We start from the raw sequence: 16058 nt of genomic DNA on the forward strand, positions 1-16058 counted from the left end.
CTCACTCATTCCTGTTCACTTCCTTTAAAGTGAACTCACCACTCTACGTTCCTCTCGCTGCAGTTGACTCCATGAGCATTCCCAGCGTGGTGAGCGAGCACGAAGCCTTCATGCCCAGGGTGATGTCACAGCGCCGTTTCTCCAGCCACGCCACTGGCTCGGCGGCCTCTCAGCCCGAGGCCCCCCGCACCACCATGTTGCCCAGCCACAGGTAACATTTCCCACTGAACCTGGGAGCCACAGATAAGCACTTATGTAAAACAGTCACACCTAGTTCAGTGAAAATCTTTTTTTAATTCAATCTGTTTAGTCTTTATCGGTTAAAAAACAAACAAAAAATGGTGGTTTAGTAGTTAGTTGTTAGCTGCAATATGCAAGTTGTTCTTCCTGTACTTGAAAAGTAAAGATGAAATGGTGTGAAGGCAGAAATAATCTCACTAGCCATTAAAAGGCGATGTCAGACCGAGTGAAAGGGAGAAAACAAAAGGGCTGAAAAATAGAGCTAACTGCAGATCCTGCATGATCAAACAGCCAGCTTTATAACAGGAAACAAAGGAGTAAAAAGGCCTACAGTGACCAGCTCTGTTTAACCTGCATTAAGGCACCAGTCACCTGGAAACCAGTTGTTCTGAACTATCTGTTTTCCTTGACCAGCAAATGGTTACAGGCTGTCACTAGGTCACAAAATTCCCCCCTGTACCATCCAGTGTTTTCACCAGTCTCTCTCCAGGGGTTAACTGACATTCGTGAGTCCTTATATTAATGCTATGATTAGTATTCCTTATATTCAGAAAAGAATTGTTCCTTTTTCATTTATTAATTACAAAGCTTTGGCAAAACATTAGCTGGATTCAGCTGTGCTGATCACAATAGTTACAGGCCACATCGGTGCCACATGCAGTTACATTAGGGAGGTACACATCAGGTTAATGCAGAAGAGGATTAGGGCCACTAATAAGAAATGGGGAGTGTCTTTTGGATTTTTTATCCCTCAGAATTCTGAGAAGAAAAAAATTAATTCTGACTTTGTTCTCAGAATTCAGAGAAAAAAGTCAGAATTTGAACATTAATCTTAGTCACGAGATTAATTCTGACATTTATCTCAAAACTCTGAGTGGAAAAAGTCTGAATCCTGACAATAATTTCAGTATTCTGAGAAGATAGTAATCATTTTTATATAACTCTTTGTCATGAGATTAATTTTGACATTAATCTCAGAAGTTTGATTTCTTAGATCAATCAAAGAATTCTACAAAAACAGTCAATCAGGAGATTAATTCTGACATTTGTCCCCCCAGTAATTTTTTTCAGGGGCCCTGAAAAAGTCCTAATCCTGCATAGGTTTTGGTGCAGTTTTAGAGGGGCTTGTGCTTACCACATAGTGTAGCTACAGTGCAAATTTCTAACTGAAACATATGTCGTCAGTTATAGACGTCAGAGGCTTACAGCGAGTTTATGCTTCACAATCAAGGCTCCTGAGTGCCTGACGTACATCTCCTTTGTAATGTCATGTTCCAGGATTTTATTAATATGTTTCTACACTTGCGATCTATGAATGCAGGTTGCTAACCAATAAAAAAATCAGCTGATAGCTTCACTCTCAAATACGTTGACTCTTGACTACAAAAAGCTAAAGTGTCTAAACTTCACAGCTATATTTGAGAACCACTGTGCTTCTATCCTGCTGGTTAAACTAATGAGATTATTTCTGTTTTCAGAGCAGCTTTCATGAAATGTTCAACTCTTTCCTGTTTATTATGTAACATGTAGAGCCGACCGATGGACGAGAAATCAACCAGTCATATTCCACAACCACAGTCATATTTATCTATGTATATCTCTGTTGATTTATCATGTTTTTTATTAAGCAGTGTTAAGACTCTGTTTCATGGTAAGAATGTTAAAAATCAAAAGTCTGCTCTGCCTTTGGTTACTTTTGGTTAGAGGAAACACCCTGGCTTATATAAACCCTGCTAAGGAAGGGGCTCAGGGTGGTGATGGATCTCACTACACTCCCTAAACTCCCATTTTCCCGCTTCGCCCCCCTTTTTACAGTGAACCCAATGTGCTAGATGAGTCCCAGGGTCTTCTGCAGGAGGGTAACCTCTCTAGGTACAGTGGCCCTCTCTCTGTCTGTGTCCCGTTGGTGCATTCTTGCATCTGTCTGCCACTGGGAGGGGCATCACCTCAGGACGGCCACCTCTATCGGCCGCCTCACTGTTGATCACTCATCCGCATCGAATCAAATCGCCTCGGCCAGTCACACCTCCGCCCCCCCACCTCCCACTTACCCGTCTCTATCTCTTTCTGTGTGGGTCTAATGTGCCTTGTCTCTATCCCCTTAACCCCCCTCACTTCCCCTTGAGCTCCACACTGACCCTCATCTTCTCAGCTCATCCGCTGTGCTATCCTAACCAGGCCCCCTCCCCCTTTTACAAAAAAAAAAAAATGTTAAAAAGGGTCTCAGAGCCCCTGGGGCCAGGGAGCTCTGCCTCTGTTCTTTCTCTGTTAGCTGTGGTTCTTTACAGTTAATGTGCCATCACTAAAGTCAGCCTCTCATCGGTGCCATGGTGTTTCATACTGTTTACGTGTCTATCAGGCTTTTCGCTGATCAAATTGGGCGTCCTATTGTGGATACCAATCTGGAGGGGCACGAGGGAACTGGGGTGGCAACACAAAAAAATACAAACAATGGACACTTTAGTTGTTGTTTTTTGTTTAGAAGCTAACTTTAAATATGCCGTATGACTGTTTCATGGTTAGATGGGGACATTTCAGGTGTTTCAGGGGCATTTGTAGCACAAAAAACAAGACAAGTTGCTTTGTCAGGATTGCCACTCCAGGCCCTACTACTCCCCTGTTGTGTTTTCAGTGTTTGAATCATGGCAGCACTGTTATTCTTTTCCGTACTGTGATTGGGTGTCTTGTAGCACACTGTGTGTATTGTGTAGTGAGTGAATGGGTAGAGTAGCAGCGACATCTTATTGTGATCAAAGTTGCGTTTATCGACGGTTGGGTAATCTTTGCTTTTCAGTCCCTTTATGGTGACGTATTTCTGTGTGTTTTGCGTGAATGTGCGCACGTGAATGTGTGTGTGTGTGTGTGTGTGTGTGTGTGTCTCTTTATGACTGACTGCATCAGGGTGGCCAGTGTGCAGAGCGAACCAGGTCAGAACCTCCTGATCCAGCCCCCGTTAGGAAGAAAGCGAGGACTCAGACAGGTGTGGACATCACCTTTTTTCATGTGTCCCATGTGTCCTTGTAACTTGATGGCATTGAGTATGTGCTATCTTAATTCACATTTAAGCAAATACATTACAAGAAAATAGAATTTAAAAGTATTTTTAGACACACACATAAAATAAAAGAAATTCACTTCAGTTCAGTTTTATTTATATAGCGCCAAATCCCAAAAACAGTTGCCTCAAGGTGCTTTATATTGTAAGGTAAGGACCAATACAATAATACAAATAAACACACAAAACTCCAACAATCATACGAGCCCCTGTGAGCAAGAGCTCAACTGTGGGAAGGAAAAACTCTGTTTTAACAAGAAGAAACTTCTAGCAGAACCAGGCTCAGGGAGGAGTGGCGTCTGCGCAAACAGTCGGGGTTGATTATCAATCAAGTTATCAAAATAAGCCACCCTAAAAATGCTTAAACAATGTGGGGATAAAAAAGACAAAGTCTTTGAAGCAATATAGATTTATATTATTTTAATATATTTTTCATTTTATATATTTATATTTTTCAGACGTCTAATAAGTTTGTTATATTGTTACAATCACTGTTGTGGTCATTTTAATAATATATAGAACTTTCTTCTGTATTATGTTCATGTTTATTATTATAAATCATTATTATTATTTTTTAAATAGATGTGGAAATGTATTTATTTTAAATAATTCAGTCATTCTTGGGTTGTGTCCCGTTACAGGTGTTATATAAACCTGTTTTTAAAAAGCATTTTATTTACTAAAAAGACGAGGAAGACATCACACATAGGCGCTACAATACAGTGGGCAGGCTAACCATCTTGTGGATTTTCTTAAATTTCCCATAGATGCGACGCCCCCTGCTGTCCATTCCAAAAACCGAACCACGCGGTCGATCTGGAGCGAGGCTTTCTACAACGCGCAGGAGCATCCAGCCCAAGAACAAACCACTGGGTAACAGCACACATGCTTTCATCTGTCTTTTCTTAGATGAGGGATGATGAAAGCGCATCATGTGTTTTAAAACTCTGAAACAGGATGCGTGACTATCTTTAAAAGTAACAGCAAAACTCACCCTGCACTTCAGATCAAGCACACAATCCAAATCCAGACTTACAAACATTTATACCTGTAACAATACTTTATTTATTGTCAGTGTGCTGACTTGAACTGACCCGTCCTCCCCATTCACGACCTCTGTGTTTGTTCCAATGCTGTTTGCTGTACCACCTGCCACCAGACTGACTCTTCTCACTCTGTTCTGTCTCATGCTTTTGTTTCGAAATAAAGAAACTTTATTGGACTGTGAAGGTGAGACACAACTCGTAACCCTTCCTCTCCACCCTGCAACGGCTCGTCCCTTTTATCTGCAACCTCACCCAATAGGACGCTCTGCATGTCTGTCTTGCATTACCCCCCGAATCCCCTGCCTCCCCCTCTCCCATCCCCTCCCTGCCTCCACTCTCTTTGGTGGTGCTAATGTGTTAGCGAGTCGCTAGCTGGCGCTATCGTCTCTGTTTTGACCACGTGCGCATGCATGTCTGCCCACAGCGCATGGAGACCAAAAGAGGTCAGTCACCTTTACAGAGAATCAAGGCCAGCAGGCATCCACGGGGGCAAGCAAGCCTCCAACTCCCAGCACTGTGGACCCACCGGGCGAAGGCAGAGGGACGAGTCCTGCCCCATCAAAGTCCCCAACCCTGGAAGTACCCCCCACCTCTTCAGCCATGATCTTGGCTGACCTGCACGGACCTACAAATGCACAGGTAGGACCAGCTGAAGGAGGAAATGCAGAATGCTGTGGACATTAAATAAAATAAATAAAACTATAGTACTAAGTGTTACCTACATTTATTTCATCTTCTTCTTACCATCGCCATGTTTTATACCATGTCATGTTGTGGTATAAACAATACAATTGAAGTACTTACATAGTTGGTTCACTAAAAAAATCCTTTTTTTTTTTTGTAGCAGTATCTACTGATTTATATTCACCAGCTTTTTGATTAGGTACACTTTGCTAGTACTGGGTCGGACTGCCTTTTGTCTTCAGAACCACTTAATTCTTCGTGGTATAGATTCAACCCAGTGGTGCTCTGGATTGAGATCTGATGACTATGGGGGCCGTTTGAGTACAGAGAACTCAGTTTGAGATGATTTTCTGTTTTTCAGCTCATCCCCTGTAAAACTCCAGAGATGGTTGTTTACGAAAAATCTTAGCAGTTTCTGAAACGCTCAGACCAGCAACAACATGCCACATTCAAAGTCATTTAAATCACCTTTCTTCCTCATTCTGATGCTCAGTTTCAACTTCAGCAAGTCGTCTTCACGATGTGTACATGCCTAAATATAAAGGGTTGATCGATTAGATATTTGTGCTAGCAAGTAGTTGAACAACTGTACCTAACAAAGTGGCCAGTGAGTGGACCTAGTATTGAGCCCTGTGGCACGCCTTTACGGCCTTCAAACCAGAATGATGACCATCTGCAGCTATTCCTCTAATTTTAAGGAGATAAAAATATAATTTTATGTCATTTATGTGTGAAGTAGCCCTTTAAAAGCTAAACTACAGGAGCAGGTGTATTCCCACACAGGTCCCTCAAGCATTAAGCAGCAAGGAGAAGAGAGAGCAGTGGGGGCTACGCAGCAGCCTCTCCCCTCCCCCATCCATCTCCCGGCCTTCCACTCCAACACCCCCATCCCGAACCTGCTCCCCTCTCCCCCTCTCCAGAACCTGCTCCCCTCTCCCTTTGTCCCGCACCTCCTCTCCTCTTCCACCGCCACTCCCAGTGCTGAGCACAGCACCCGCTCCGGGTCCACCGCCGCCACCTCCATTACCACCAACTCATCTTGCTGCTGCTCCTCCTCCTCCACCACCCCCGGGGCCTTCTAGGATCAGAGAGAGCCCCGGGGACGAGGACACAACCGCCCTGCTGCCGCGCAGCGACACCCTGCTGCACCTCAGCGAGGACGACGGCACCGAGAACCCGCTTCTCACCCCGCTGCTGTCCCCTCCTCCCCCCCGCCGGTCGCCCCGCCGCTCTCCCCTCCCCCTCTCACCCGTCGACCTGGACCTGGATGAGTCCCACGTGTGAGAGAGGTGACGGATGGATGTTTTTTCTATCCAGATGCTCTATAAAACACAAAAAGTAAAGTTTTTGGTTTTACTGAAAGTCTTAAACAGTTTGAAAGGACAGGACTGTTTTGACTTTACGTCTCCTAAATGAAGAAAACTCCTTCCTCTGTCTGAAATATGACAAATCAGAGTCACTCTCTTATCTTCTCTGTCCTCAGACTGAGGGCTGAATGTATGTTACAGCAGCAATCGACATAAGGTCTCATCTCTGGTCCTCATCAAGAGCAGAAATGTTTTTTCAGCAATGATATCAAATACCTATTTAAGATAAGAGAAAGGATTATTTAACTCAGTAATGACTATTTAAAATAGAAAATATGTCTATATTGAAAAAGGAGATGATATAACATGTGATGTGGTGCAGATTTGTATAAACGTTATAAAGAGCCATTCTAAAGATAAAGTGAGTGACTTATCTTAGCACCTTTATTTGAAATGGAGTAAAGGGAATAAATATATAACACAGCATATGTATTTTAATCACATAGAAGTGGAGTATGACATGTTGTAATCCAGAAGTCTATGAGATTTTATATTTTAGAAAGAGATGTTTTTTTTCTGTCATTTGCACTTCAAAATGTTCATAAAGTCGAATACACGTGTTTCCAGCTAAAACTCCATCATGTCCAGTGCTTTGTTAAGTGATGATGTTTGTAAAGTAAACATCTTGATGTGGATAAAAACTTTTCCATCAACTCTGCTAAAAAATAAAAGTTTAGGATAAATCAGAGACGCTCAACAGGATAACCGAAACAAATTCAACACAATTTTGACTTTTTGTGGTTTTAGCGTGGATGCAATCTGAAAGGCTAACGCTAAACTGTAAACATGGTCACATGACTTTTTCATGTGAGAAGATGTTGCGCCGTCTAATCGTGCTCCCTGTATTACAGCACAGTCTCACAGCAGCTTATGAAGTAGTTGCGACCTTTGTGTTCATGTATATGCACCTCGTATTTTCACATTTAAAAGGAGAGAAAAAATCCACAGTTGCACAGATTGACAGAGTTACATGGATGTGAGAGATTACTGGGGTTGCAGTAGTTGGAGGAATGGAACAGATTGCAGAAATTGGTAGCAGGGATATTAGGGGTTGTAGGAATTGTGAGGGTTGCAGAGATGGGAGGGATTGCAAGGGTTGTAACGGCTGCAGGAATAGGAGAGACTATGGCACGGACCACAGTGTGCACCATAACTGGAGAGAAAATCATGGTGACCAATCAGGAACTTTGTATGGTAGACCCTCCCACAGCCTCTGTCATCCCAGGCTTCATCTTTGGGGCCTGGCTGTGGAAACACAGCAAAAAACCAACCAATTCCCCTTTTAAATGTAGAGACACTACATTTGAATGTGTTTTATCTGTTTGTTAGTTTTAGGAAGAAGGCAGTAGATTGCGGCTTCACCGGTAGATAAATAAACCAACACCGGTTGTGCTATCGCCATCATCATGCAGTCATAATGTCCTACCATTGTCTCATTGAGTTCAGCTCTAACTCTAAAGTGTATGTTGTGCACAATATTTTATTTGGGACCAAAGACTGTATCTTTACATAGCAGTTATATATGTAAGAAAAAGGCATATAATATTTACAGAGACACTTGTCCTGGTGTTCGTCATGCTGTTCTGTTTGTGTCTGTGATGTCTTCTATTCAGAGCAGTGGGGACGGGATGTCTCTTATCTTTATTGCAACTGTGACGATGCAGTAGATAGACGTTACCTCGTTTCTCATTTCATGCCTTAACAGAGACGTCTGCATACATCGGTTTATTTAGTCCACTGAGAACCTCATACCTCCAGGAGTATCCACTGAAACAGTCCCGCAGTAACGTCAGGTTGTTTTCTGTCTGCCGTGTTCGTGACACTCAGCTGCTTGCTGTGGCCTCCACACTCAAACCTCTCTGTGTGCTGTCAGGTCACAGAAGACAAAACTTTGTGCCATAACTCACACCAGTGCACTGTGAGTGTTTTATTGTTGGCTGCTTGTCTTTCTTTTTTCTGTGTCATGATTTGTGAAAAATTATGTAATCATTTTGGTTACGCAGAGACTCAAGTTACGCAGAGGGAATGATGCATTTCTTAAAGGGGGTTGTCGTTGTGTCGTCTAAATCCACGCAGCTCTGCAAATTCTTCATTTGATGTTTCTAAATGCATATCACACCAAGCCTAGAGTGTAAAGACGCATCGGCATATTTATTGTTGAGGGTCGCTGGGTTTGTCACTCCCTTTAAATGTAACATGTCTGTGTCGAATGATGTCTTCTTTGTGCAAAGATTAAATAATAAAGCTTCACTATATCAGAATATTTCCTAAATATCTAAATAAATGGATATTGTTTACACTGTTTTTCAGCTTTGTCTGGGGGTTTTTTAAATGGAGGTTTCTGTCATTTTCAGTTCTTGCTTTGAAAATAGCTCAGCAAGATGACTGACAACTTTTTTAAATAGGGTCAGGTTTCTTTCTTCTTTTTTTTTACAGTAGCTCTGAGAGGTCAAACACACTGCGACATAAGAAAATAAAAGCATATATAATATAAAAATGCTGCAAAAACTTTAAAAAAATCAAGAACACAATGGGTGTGTTTTTGGGGAGACAATAACGTGACAGACGAGCTAACAATGAACAGCTAATGGAAAACGTACTGACACTATTATATTAATCATATGTTTAAAACACTTTATGTTCATCTTTTTATTCCTCACAACATCAATGAATCCTCTGCTTCTTCTAAGCCTGTGTCACTGTAAGCCTACACTTGTTTTTGGTTCCTGTCACTTCCGTAGCTGGTCCGTCACATTATTGTGTCCCCAAAAACACATCCATTACGTTTTGTGATATTTTCTTCTATTTTTCTACTTCCTTCGTGTTTTATTCGACTTTTGCTGAGTTTTTTTCTACTTCTATTGTGGTTTACTGTTGTCATTTTTTTTAAGTTCCAGTGTGTTTAACCTCTCAGGGTCATTGTATTTTTCCCTTAACAAATGCAATCATTTAAAAAGTGCACTTTGAATTTACTTGGTTAACCTCTCTGATATTAAAATTTATAGCATAAGCGTGAGAAATGTGCAAAAAATGAGGAATCAGAGAGGGGGCAAACTTTTTCACAGTATGGAATTTTATATTGCACAACTTAATGACATAAACAGATTTAAAGTATAACATGCCCACTGATTAGTACGACATATTTATTATTGAAATGTCAACAGTAAAATAGCTATTTACTCAAGTTTAACTAACAATCAGTTCATTATTAGCAGTGGTTGTTATACGGAGTTACCCACACAAATAGTGATATACACAAATATGCTGCTGTTACAGCAGAGCAGATATTTCTCTTAAATAATGATTAAAAAAAAAACCATGTAAAATGTGCTCTAAGCAGCTTGGTGGGAATTAATTGTTTTCTGACTCAAGGTAATTGTAAACATAATGTTTAACTAGCTGTGAAGTAAAAGGCATTTGTTCATTTTATTTTGCATAACAACAAAAGTAATCCAGAAATCAGGCAACATTGCCATTACCAATGTGCATCATTTAATATAGCAGAAGTGCTGAAGACTTGAAAATGTAGGAAAAAAAGATAAACTTAGCATCTTGTGTCCAACATCGGTTCAGATGCATGTTTATCATTTTCACCGAGTCTGGCGCCATCTGCTGGTGCTGTTTCTTCTTGAGTCTTCACCCTGAACAGGTCCCACCTCTCTGGGAGGATCCCCTTGTTGAACAAGAGCGATGTCGCATAAGAAAATACCAGGATGGTGACCAGAGAGGACAGCATGCAAGTGGTCTTGAAAGGCCAGCGCTGCACATAAACACCATCCTCCAGAGAGCAGCCAGGGAAACGCAGGATGGCGGGAAGGTTGAACACCGGCTCGCCACACAGCACTCTCATCACAAAGGCAACAACGTAACCTGCCACAGCCCCGTAGGCATTGGATGATCCGACGAAGAGGATGCAGATCAGCTGGGGGAGCATGACGGTGTAGGTCAAGTCAGAGCTGAGGATCCAGAAGGCCAACGTTCTGCTGTCCAGGTAGGTGAGTGAGGTTCCTACAGTCCCTACGACCACTATGGAGAGGCGGATCACCCACTGCAGCTCTTTCTCTGATACCTAAACAGAACACCAAAGCTCATTTTTCCCAAAATATCAACACAAACTTTTAAGAACTCCGCATTCTGACCGACTTTGTTCCTACCTGATGCCTAACGAGGGTGTAGATGTTGGTGGTGAAGATGGAGGTTGCCGCCAGCAGGCACGAGTCAGTGGATGACATGGCAGCGCCGGCGATGGCTCCCATGGCGACAACGAAAACAGCGGTGGGGGTAAGATGCAAAAGGATAATGGGCAACGCCATGGCAGCCTCTCCTCGCTCATAGGGTGAAGGTGAGCCATAAGAGGTCAGGTTCCAGTCTGAAGCATAAGAGGAAACATTATAATGTTTAAAGTTACTGAAATATGAGTCCTCCTGCTCCTTTCTGATCTCTGGATCATCTGAATCATTCTGCTGAAGGCTCATCGTGTATGGAAGCCCCTTTTTGCCAGATAAAATATAAATTCAAAATAAAATCTATGAAAACTATTTGGATGAGTAAAAAGAATATTAGTTAAGTTTTATGTGTAGTGTTTGAATTTTTTTTAGTAAATGATGTGCAGAGGGAAAAGGGTGAAATGGAGGCAGATGATCCGCTGTGGGGACAACTAAAGGGTTTAGCCGGAAGAAAGAAGACGTCAGGTGTACCTGTTGATGCTGCAACAGCTCCGATCAGCACAGGTGGAATTCCCAGAACAATGACCACACCTGCCGCTATGAAACAAATCATTCTGGCCGTGGCCGTGGAGCTGGAGGAGAGTGTCCTCTGATAGAAGTCCTGAAACGCCAAATTTCCAACACTCTGAAAACAAAGAGCAAGCCCACAATCTACTATGTTCATTTTTTTAAGCTACTTTTTTTAAAACCGAGAGATTTTCTTGTGTTTTAGTAATTACCAGCATAAGAACTTATTGCTCACAGTTTGTTTTTAACAAATAAAAACATATACAGGGCCAAGAGTTTAAAAGCAAATCACACTCATGATGTAGATGTCTCAAAATGCCTGAGGGCAAGTATTGATTTTCAGCTTTGTCCTTGCGCACAGAGATTCCTCCAAATTTTCTGATTCCTTTGATGATATTATGCACTGTAAATGAGGAGAGATTTAAAGTTTTCATAATTTTACGTGAGTAAAATTTTTCTGAAATTGTTCTGAAATCTGTAGACAGGTTTTTGGAAATTGGTGAACCTCTGCCCATCTTTACTTCTGAGAAACTCTGCCTAACGAGACTTTTTTATACCCAATCACATTACTTACTTCTTGCCAGTTAACCTAATGTTCCTCCCGCTGTTTCTTTTTTATTGTACCTCTTATTTTTTCAGCCTTTTTGTTCAATTTGTTTATTAGCGACATATCAACTTTACACTTTATTTGATATAATCTTTTATATACAATGTTTTTGTTTTAATATAAGGTTTCAAGGACTTCAGATCTTATTAAATCATTAGAAACATTTTACTGTTATGTCATCTCACCATTGCGAGAAAATTATCGATCCATATCCACACGTCATCAGGCTCAAGGTGGCCGAGCCAGGGCGCCTGAAATGTGTGGTTGAAAGCCGTTTGACGGAGGTCGGTGTAGACATCACTCGCCAGAACGAAGGGAGCACACAACCACTGGAAAAAAAAAAACAGAGTAAAGCTTTTGAGAAACGAATCTGCTTCAACTGTAACGTGCACTCTTTCTTGCGAGAGATAACTTTTACCTCTGGCGTGTTGGAAAAGCAGTCTTGTTTATGTGTTGTCACATTAAACTCACCAAGCTACAAAACACCTGTGATAACTGGATGACATCAGTAAAAGCAACTGAATAGAGACCTCCAAGAACTGTGTAGACGATGGCCACCGCAGCAGAGATCCAGATGCAGAGACTTAAGGGCAGATCGGAAAAGACGGAAAGTGTGACTCCTGTTGGGAGAAAAACACACATAATCGATACCTCTGAAAATCATGTTGACCATTATAAATATTTAAAGATACTCATGGCAAATACAGGCAATTAGAAGTTTTAAAACCTTCCAAAAAATAACAAAATAAGAGTTAAAAAAAAAAACAGAACACCTGTGTGTTGTATTGAAGAGACGGCAACTAAAGTTGAATGCTGTAGTTTGTGTAATACCAGTTTGGACCACTAGATGTTGCAGGCGAGCCAGTGTTACTGGTGAATACGCTCTTTAAGTGGGCAAATCCTTATGAGGATATAACCGTATTTAAAATATGAAGTTTAGAGGTAACTGGTAAAATGCTGCCCCCTGGTTGTGAAAATGTTTGGCTAAATTCTGCAGGGTAACTACAAAAAGCACCTTTAGGCAACACTTCTGAAAGGAAGTGTTTGTGTGTTTATATTACCCAAGGAAATCAGCGTGACAGGAACCCACATGACTTCACTTATGAAAGGGATGATGGCGAGAAGCCCGGTCAGTGTTGTCCCATACTTCCTCTGAAAGGGATCCATCATGGTGATGTAATTTTTATCCCGCATCGGCTTTGCGAAGAACAGACCACCTTTAGCAAAAGAGACAACAATCAAAGCAGTGCCGAAATTAGATTTCAGGTTATGTTCGATTCTTGTGGTTAAGAGTTTAGTGATCGCTGAGGAATGTCAAGGTATTCAAAATTTGCCTTTAAGAGAAGGGGACAGTTAAGAAAAAAATCTTAAGTAATGATAGAAGATAAGGACATATCCTGTATGAGTGGATCTTATTTTGAAGAAAATAGCCCATTTTAGGCATATTTTTGGAGGTAAATACTCCTCTGTAAGAGGTTCTTACCGATGATGAATGAAACTGATATTTGTAGAGGAATGAGAGCCCAGATGAACCCCTTTGTGGGGTCATAAACAGTCTCTGCAACTCCAATGATAAAGGCACCTCCAACCCAAGTAGCTGCAGCCGATCATACAAGACAGAGCACACACAAGTCTCACATTCATGGTACAAGTTACTACTTTTATAAAAGCAAACAGATATTGTTTCATTAAAAAAAAACAAAGCAAAATGTGTTTGAAGTTAGCACCAAATTACTGATCACACACTTCTACGTGAACTCACCTGTCATGGTGAAGACGCCCACTGCCAAGGTGACCCTCCGATTAGCCAAAAAAGAAACTTCCACCTGTCCACCAGCTGAATTTTTCTCCATCTTCTTAGATTTCAAAAAAGCCCAGATCCCAATCCCCAGCACCAACAAATAAAAGATGACCATCGTTATTAGACCAGATATATGGAGAGCCATCGTGAATTAAAATGATAATAATGATAAGTTGGAGCTGCTGAGACTTTTCCTGGTGGTTATAGAAGCAATAGAAGCTGCTCTTCAGCCGTGACGGAGGCCCTGAGTGAGACGCAGGGAGAGGAGAGTAAAGGAAGCTCGCTGCTCACCACAGGGAGGGTCAGACTGATGACCTTCTTCACACTGTGTAGCTGTATCAGACTGTATCAGACCCCCCCATCCCAACCACCCACACACACACACACACACACCCACCCCCCGCGTACACACATCTGCACCACTGCTGTCCAAGGATGTGCTTTGTAATGCTCTAAGCTTGTAAAGATTATCTTCACAGTATGAAAACTTCAGCAAGGGTTTAAGCTATGACTGCTCAAAGCATCATGTTAAAAACAAAAGAAATCAGTTTAGACTTGAGAACAGGAATTGTTGATCTTCACAAAGCAGGAGATGGATATACATAGTTATAAAGAAACTCGTTGAGAACCACTGAGAACAAACAGAGGTAAGAAGCAAAAGATTTCAAAGACTGGAAAGAAAACTAGTGAGAGATGTGTCTAAAGATCTCAGAACAATTACCAAGACACTTGTGAATGACTTGTCCAAGTCAGGAATTGTAGGAAAATCACTAGAACCCTGCACAGACTGAGAAAAACACCACTTCTGCAGAAGAAACACATTCAGGCCAGACTGAAATATGCTAAGGACAACCCGATTATGATGCATACTGGAAGCACATCGGCACATGAGACAAAGCTAGAGCTGTTAGGCCACAGAGACACTGCTTGTGTTTGGAGAATGAAGGCAGAGGTGTACAACCCAAAGAACATTGTCCCCAGAGTGAAGCATGGTGGTGGGAGTATTATGCTGTGGGGATGCCTCAGTGTGTCCCGGGCTGGGATTCTCATCAAGGTGGAAGGAATCATGAAGATTTTGCTGTTGTCTGTTGACGGGGAGCACCAGTGCCAAAGATGCCAGCAGGAACAACAAAGCTTGGGAAGGGCAGCCAATCAGAAGAAGATTAGCTTGAAGGGAGAGGATTAAACTGCTTGTTATAGAGAATGAAGGCCCAGAATAAGATAAATGAGGATTATTTTAAACTGTGAACCATACCTAAAGCTATGAATGCTTGTTTCCAGCACTTACAGTAAATAAATAAATACGAAAAACTTTCAGAGGGTTGACAGTTGACAATTTGAGTTATCATCAATTTAGTTACACAACTCAAAACTTCGAGTTACTTCTGAGTGAGTCAAAAATCCAAGTTTTCACACAAAGCGGCTCGAGTTAATTCAAGACCAAAACAACAGAGATTAAAAAGAAGAATAACAGAATCCCCTTAAATAATATTTGTTTACTGCAAACTGTGGGAAAAAATGTGCAACTAAACTCTGAAGTTGTTTTGTTAGTCTGCCACACACTTCACACTGTGAACTTTTTGTAAAAGTCTTTTATTACCGGCATATCTCTCAAGTGTCCTTGGCATTCTTCTGCTGAGATAGTTGCCTCGTCCTCATGTATGACTCGCGTGTTTCACCATCCTCTGGCTCTCGTTTGTGCAACACAGTTGCTATTTGAGAAACAAAAAACTTTATGCTTCGATAAGAACCCTGATGACTTGATACACACTGCGTCAGCAAGAAGCAAAGACACTGCAGGTCATGCAGATCATACATGTGCTAAAATTAACGTGTTTTTAATGATTAATAAACAGAAAAAATAAACTGATTTGCAAATAGTGCGCATTAATGGTATGATTATGATGGAATAATCTGAATAAACAGACCTGCAAATCCTGCTGCACCTTGCTGAATCTCACAGGGTAAAGAAGCTGTGTCGGCTCTTCACAGAGCTCCATCACAGTGGGTTTCCTTGTGGGGGACTCTGTATTTTATTGAAATACCTGACTTCTTGTGCCTGAGTTCAAGGTCAGCTGTCTCTCTTTCACTCAGGGCTAGCGTCGTCATAGATTCTACACAATATCCTGCCAAAATGGGCTTTAGTCAAAGTCTGAGCAAGCGAGTGTTAAGACCTAGAACCCCGTGGGCAGCAGGGCAATATCAGCAAACTAAAATATAACATTTATCTTTTTAGAGTCTGTCTTCTGACAACTCTTCCAAATAAGCCATACTTGTTCAATTAATCAATCGTTTTTTAATTGCGCTGCATTGAACTTTAACACGCTAACTGAGGCCTGTAGAGTCTCAGCTGTAGCTCTTGGAAGTTTTGTAGTTTCTCTGAACATGGTCTTACTTTGGGGTGAATTTACTGGGACGTTCACTACTGGAAAGACTGCTTTTACAGAGGTGCTCATGCTGGCTGACAATCAGTTAATCAAGTGCGTTTGTTCAGCTACTCACCATCTATGGAAGCAGAGAGGGTG

At 41.5% G+C, this 16058-nt stretch overlaps 2 protein-coding genes across 18 annotated transcripts in view; one reads left to right on the forward strand and one right to left on the reverse strand.

Annotated features, from left to right (window-relative positions):
* Positions 1 to 8696, forward strand: part of unc80 (unc-80 homolog (C. elegans)) — a 68444-nt gene extending 59748 nt beyond the window's left edge. For 13 of the 17 annotated variants that reach the window (XM_026157881.1, XM_026157885.1, XM_026157882.1 and 10 more), the window contains 7 exons: positions 64 to 211; positions 2056 to 2112; positions 3142 to 3220; positions 4063 to 4168; positions 4505 to 4525; positions 4766 to 4980; positions 5809 to 8696. In XM_026157881.1, coding sequence (XP_026013666.1) covers positions 64 to 211; positions 2056 to 2112; positions 3142 to 3220; positions 4063 to 4168; positions 4505 to 4525; positions 4766 to 4980; positions 5809 to 6309 — 1127 coding nt within the window. In that variant the 3' untranslated portion in view covers positions 6310 to 8696. The remainder of the gene's footprint in view (positions 1 to 63; positions 212 to 2055; positions 2113 to 3141; positions 3221 to 4062; positions 4169 to 4504; positions 4526 to 4765; positions 4981 to 5808) is intronic. The other 4 variants (XM_026157884.1, XM_026157889.1, XM_026157890.1 and 1 more) reach the window with 3 other exon arrangements.
* A 748-nt stretch (positions 8697 to 9444) lies between these two features.
* On the reverse strand, positions 9445 to 13860 carry LOC113015563 (high-affinity choline transporter 1-like). The gene is made up of 8 exons (XM_026157571.1): positions 13495 to 13860; positions 13216 to 13329; positions 12794 to 12949; positions 12204 to 12352; positions 11918 to 12061; positions 11090 to 11243; positions 10547 to 10761; positions 9445 to 10461 (listed from the first exon to the last, which is right to left on the reverse strand). The coding sequence occupies exons 1-8, from the start codon at positions 13676 to 13678 to the stop codon at positions 9937 to 9939; spliced, it is 1641 nt and encodes a 546-aa protein (XP_026013356.1). The 5' UTR covers positions 13679 to 13860; the 3' UTR covers positions 9445 to 9936.
* Positions 13861 to 16058: the final 2198 nt, after the last annotated feature.

Source organism: Astatotilapia calliptera, chromosome 23, assembly GCF_900246225.1.
Source record: "Astatotilapia calliptera chromosome 23, fAstCal1.2, whole genome shotgun sequence".
NCBI classification, from domain to species: Eukaryota; Metazoa; Chordata; class Actinopteri; order Cichliformes; family Cichlidae; genus Astatotilapia; species Astatotilapia calliptera.

Excerpts from the sequence above, each read along its gene's own strand:
- LOC113015563 (XM_026157571.1), bottom strand. The coding sequence starts at position 13,678 with ATGGCTCTCCATATATCTGGTCTAATAACGATGGTCATCTTTTATTTG. Across the intron at positions 11,244-11,917 it reads TCGATAATTTTCTCGCAATG|AGTGTTGGAAATTTGGCGTT; the intron begins GTGAGATGACAT and ends CTTTGTTTTCAG. Across the intron at positions 10,762-11,089 it reads AGCTGTTGCAGCATCAACAG|ACTGGAACCTGACCTCTTAT; the intron begins GTACACCTGACG and ends CTTATGCTTCAG.